The sequence below is a fragment of the Sinocyclocheilus anshuiensis genome, unplaced genomic scaffold (genome assembly GCF_001515605.1).
Source record: "Sinocyclocheilus anshuiensis isolate Anshui unplaced genomic scaffold, SAMN03320099.WGS_v1.1 scaffold1431, whole genome shotgun sequence".
NCBI lineage: Eukaryota > Metazoa > Chordata > Actinopteri > Cypriniformes > Cyprinidae > Sinocyclocheilus > Sinocyclocheilus anshuiensis.
The window spans coordinates 71,501-74,517 of record NW_015537992.1 but is presented as its reverse complement, the minus strand read 5'-3'; the positions used below and the strand labels follow the sequence as shown (position 1 = coordinate 74,517).

The 3,017-nt window shown below is 47.8% G+C and overlaps 1 protein-coding gene across 1 annotated transcript in view; it reads left to right on the top strand.

Annotated features, from left to right (window-relative positions):
• med23 (mediator complex subunit 23) overlaps positions 1–3,017 on the top strand; it is a 61,731-nt gene that overhangs the window by 19,946 nt on the left and 38,768 nt on the right. The window contains exon 14 of the mRNA XM_016469281.1: positions 2,922–3,017. This exon is cut by the window's right edge and continues 212 nt beyond it. Coding sequence (XP_016324767.1) covers positions 2,922–3,017 — 96 coding nt within the window. The remainder of the gene's footprint in view (positions 1–2,921) is intronic.

The window sequence follows — 3,017 nt, the reverse complement described above, 5'->3', positions numbered from 1 at the left end:
AAACGCACTTTTGCGCGCTCAAAATATGATCTTTCGCGCGCAGAATTTCGGCAGAAATGTAATTCCATAGCTTTGGGACACTGTCACGTCACACAACTGCGTCTTTAACGAACGCTCTGTCGCATAGATACACGCACCCTGTCACTGTAAACCGGCCTGTCAATCATCTTGTCACAGTTAACATCCTCCACATTGCATTTCATTTAACTTCTTGCCGTATTGGAGAGAAAAGAAGTAGCACATTGATCTGCCGGTCGCGGGTCTTTCATGCCGAAAATTCTCATATTTTATGCATGATGCATTTAAAAGTTAACGACCAAACGGATGTTTATAACAGTTTACATTGCTGTTGCAGATGAAATATAACACAGATAACATTAAATAAATATTTTTTACCAGATTAAATGTTGAATATTAGTAACTCAAACCCCTTTTTCTGAGCCTCTCTACCTAACCGTCGATCGCGCACATCCGCCATGTTTGTAGTTTTTTTTAACGCCTATTCCTTCTGTGATGCACATGTTGAGTTTCTGCACGAGGGCGCCCTCTGGCGTCTCGTATGAATGAAACAGACATTAAATGTGTTTATAGCGCTCAATAATGGCCAATCCATCCTATTTTGGGTATTTATTTATTTAAAGTATCGGTTCAGGCACCATTTAGGCACCGGTACCGTTTTAAAAGTATCGATTTGGCACTGGTTTCATAAAAAACCCAAACGATACCCAACCCTACTCTCTCTCTCACACACACACACACTCGGACACACACTCACACACACACTCTCACACACACACACACACACACTCACACACACACACACTCACTCACTCACACAAACACACACACACTCTCTCACACACACACACACTCACTCACACACTCACACACACACACACTCACTCACTCACACAAACACACACACACACTCTCTCTCTCTCACACACACTCACACTCACTCTCACACACACTCACACACACACACACACTCTCTCTCTCACACACTCACACTCACACTGACTCACACACACACACACTCTCTCTCTCACACACTCACACTCACACTGACTCACACACACACACACTCTCTCTCTCACACACTCACACTCACACTGACTCACACACACACACACTCTCTCTCTCACACACTCACACTCACACTGACTCACACACACACACACTCTCTCTCTCACACACTCACACTCACACTGACTCACACACACACACACTCTCTCTCTCACACACTCACACTCACACTGACTCACACACACACACACTCTCTCTCTCACACACTCACACTCACACTGACTCACACACACACACACTCTCTCTCTCACACACTCACACTCACACTGACTCACACACACACACACTCTCTCTCTCACACACTCACACTCACACTGACTCACACACACACACACTCTCTCTCTCACACACTCACACTCACACTGACTCACACACACACACACTCTCTCTCTCACACACTCACACTCACACTGACTCACACACACACACACTCTCTCTCTCACACACTCACACTCACACTGACTCACACACACACACACTCTCTCTCTCACACACTCACACTCACACTGACTCACACACACACACACTCTCTCTCTCACACACTCACACTCACACTGACTCACACACACACACACTCTCTCTCTCACACACTCACACTCACACTGACTCACACACACACACACTCTCTCTCTCACACACTCACACTCACACTGACTCACACACACACACACTCTCTCTCTCACACACTCACACTCACACTGACTCACACACACACACACTCTCTCTCTCACACACTCACACTCACACTGACTCACACACACACACACTCTCTCTCTCACACACTCACACTCACACTGACTCACACACACACACACTCTCTCTCTCACACACTCACACTCACACTGACTCACACACACACACACTCTCTCTCTCACACACTCACACTCACACTGACTCACACACACACACACTCTCTCTCTCACACACTCACACTCACACTGACTCACACACACACACACTCTCTCTCTCACACACTCACACTCACACTGACTCACACACACACACACTCTCTCTCTCACACACTCACACTCACACTGACTCACACACACACACACTCTCTCTCTCACACACTCACACTCACACTGACTCACACACACACACACTCTCTCTCTCACACACTCACACTCACACTGACTCACACACACACACACTCTCTCTCTCACACACTCACACTCACACTGACTCACACACACACACACTCTCTCTCTCACACACTCACACTCACACTGACTCACACACACACACACTCTCTCTCTCACACACTCACACTCACACTGACTCACACACACACACACTCTCTCTCTCACACACTCACACTCACACTGACTCACACACACACACACTCTCTCTCTCACACACTCACACTCACACTGACTCACACACACACACACTCTCTCTCTCACACACTCACACTCACACTGACTCACACACACACACACTCTCTCTCTCACACACTCACACTCACACTGACTCACACACACACACACTCTCTCTCTCACACACTCACACTCACACTGACTCACACACACACACACTCTCTCTCTCACACACTCACACTCACACTGACTCACACACACACACACTCTCTCTCTCACACACTCACACTCACACTGACTCACACACACACACACTCTCTCTCTCACACACTCACACTCACACTGACTCACACACACACACACTCTCTCTCTCACACACTCACACTCACACTGACTCACACACACACACACTCTCTCTCTCTCACACACACACACACACACTCTCTCTCACGAACTCACACACACACTCTCTCTCACACACACTCACTCACACACACACACTGACACACACACACACAGACACACACTCCACATGCACGAGTCCAGCAGCTCACCCGCTTCCTGTTCCTCTCTGTGTTCAGGTTTCTCCAGCAGAGTCTGCGCAATAAGAGTCTG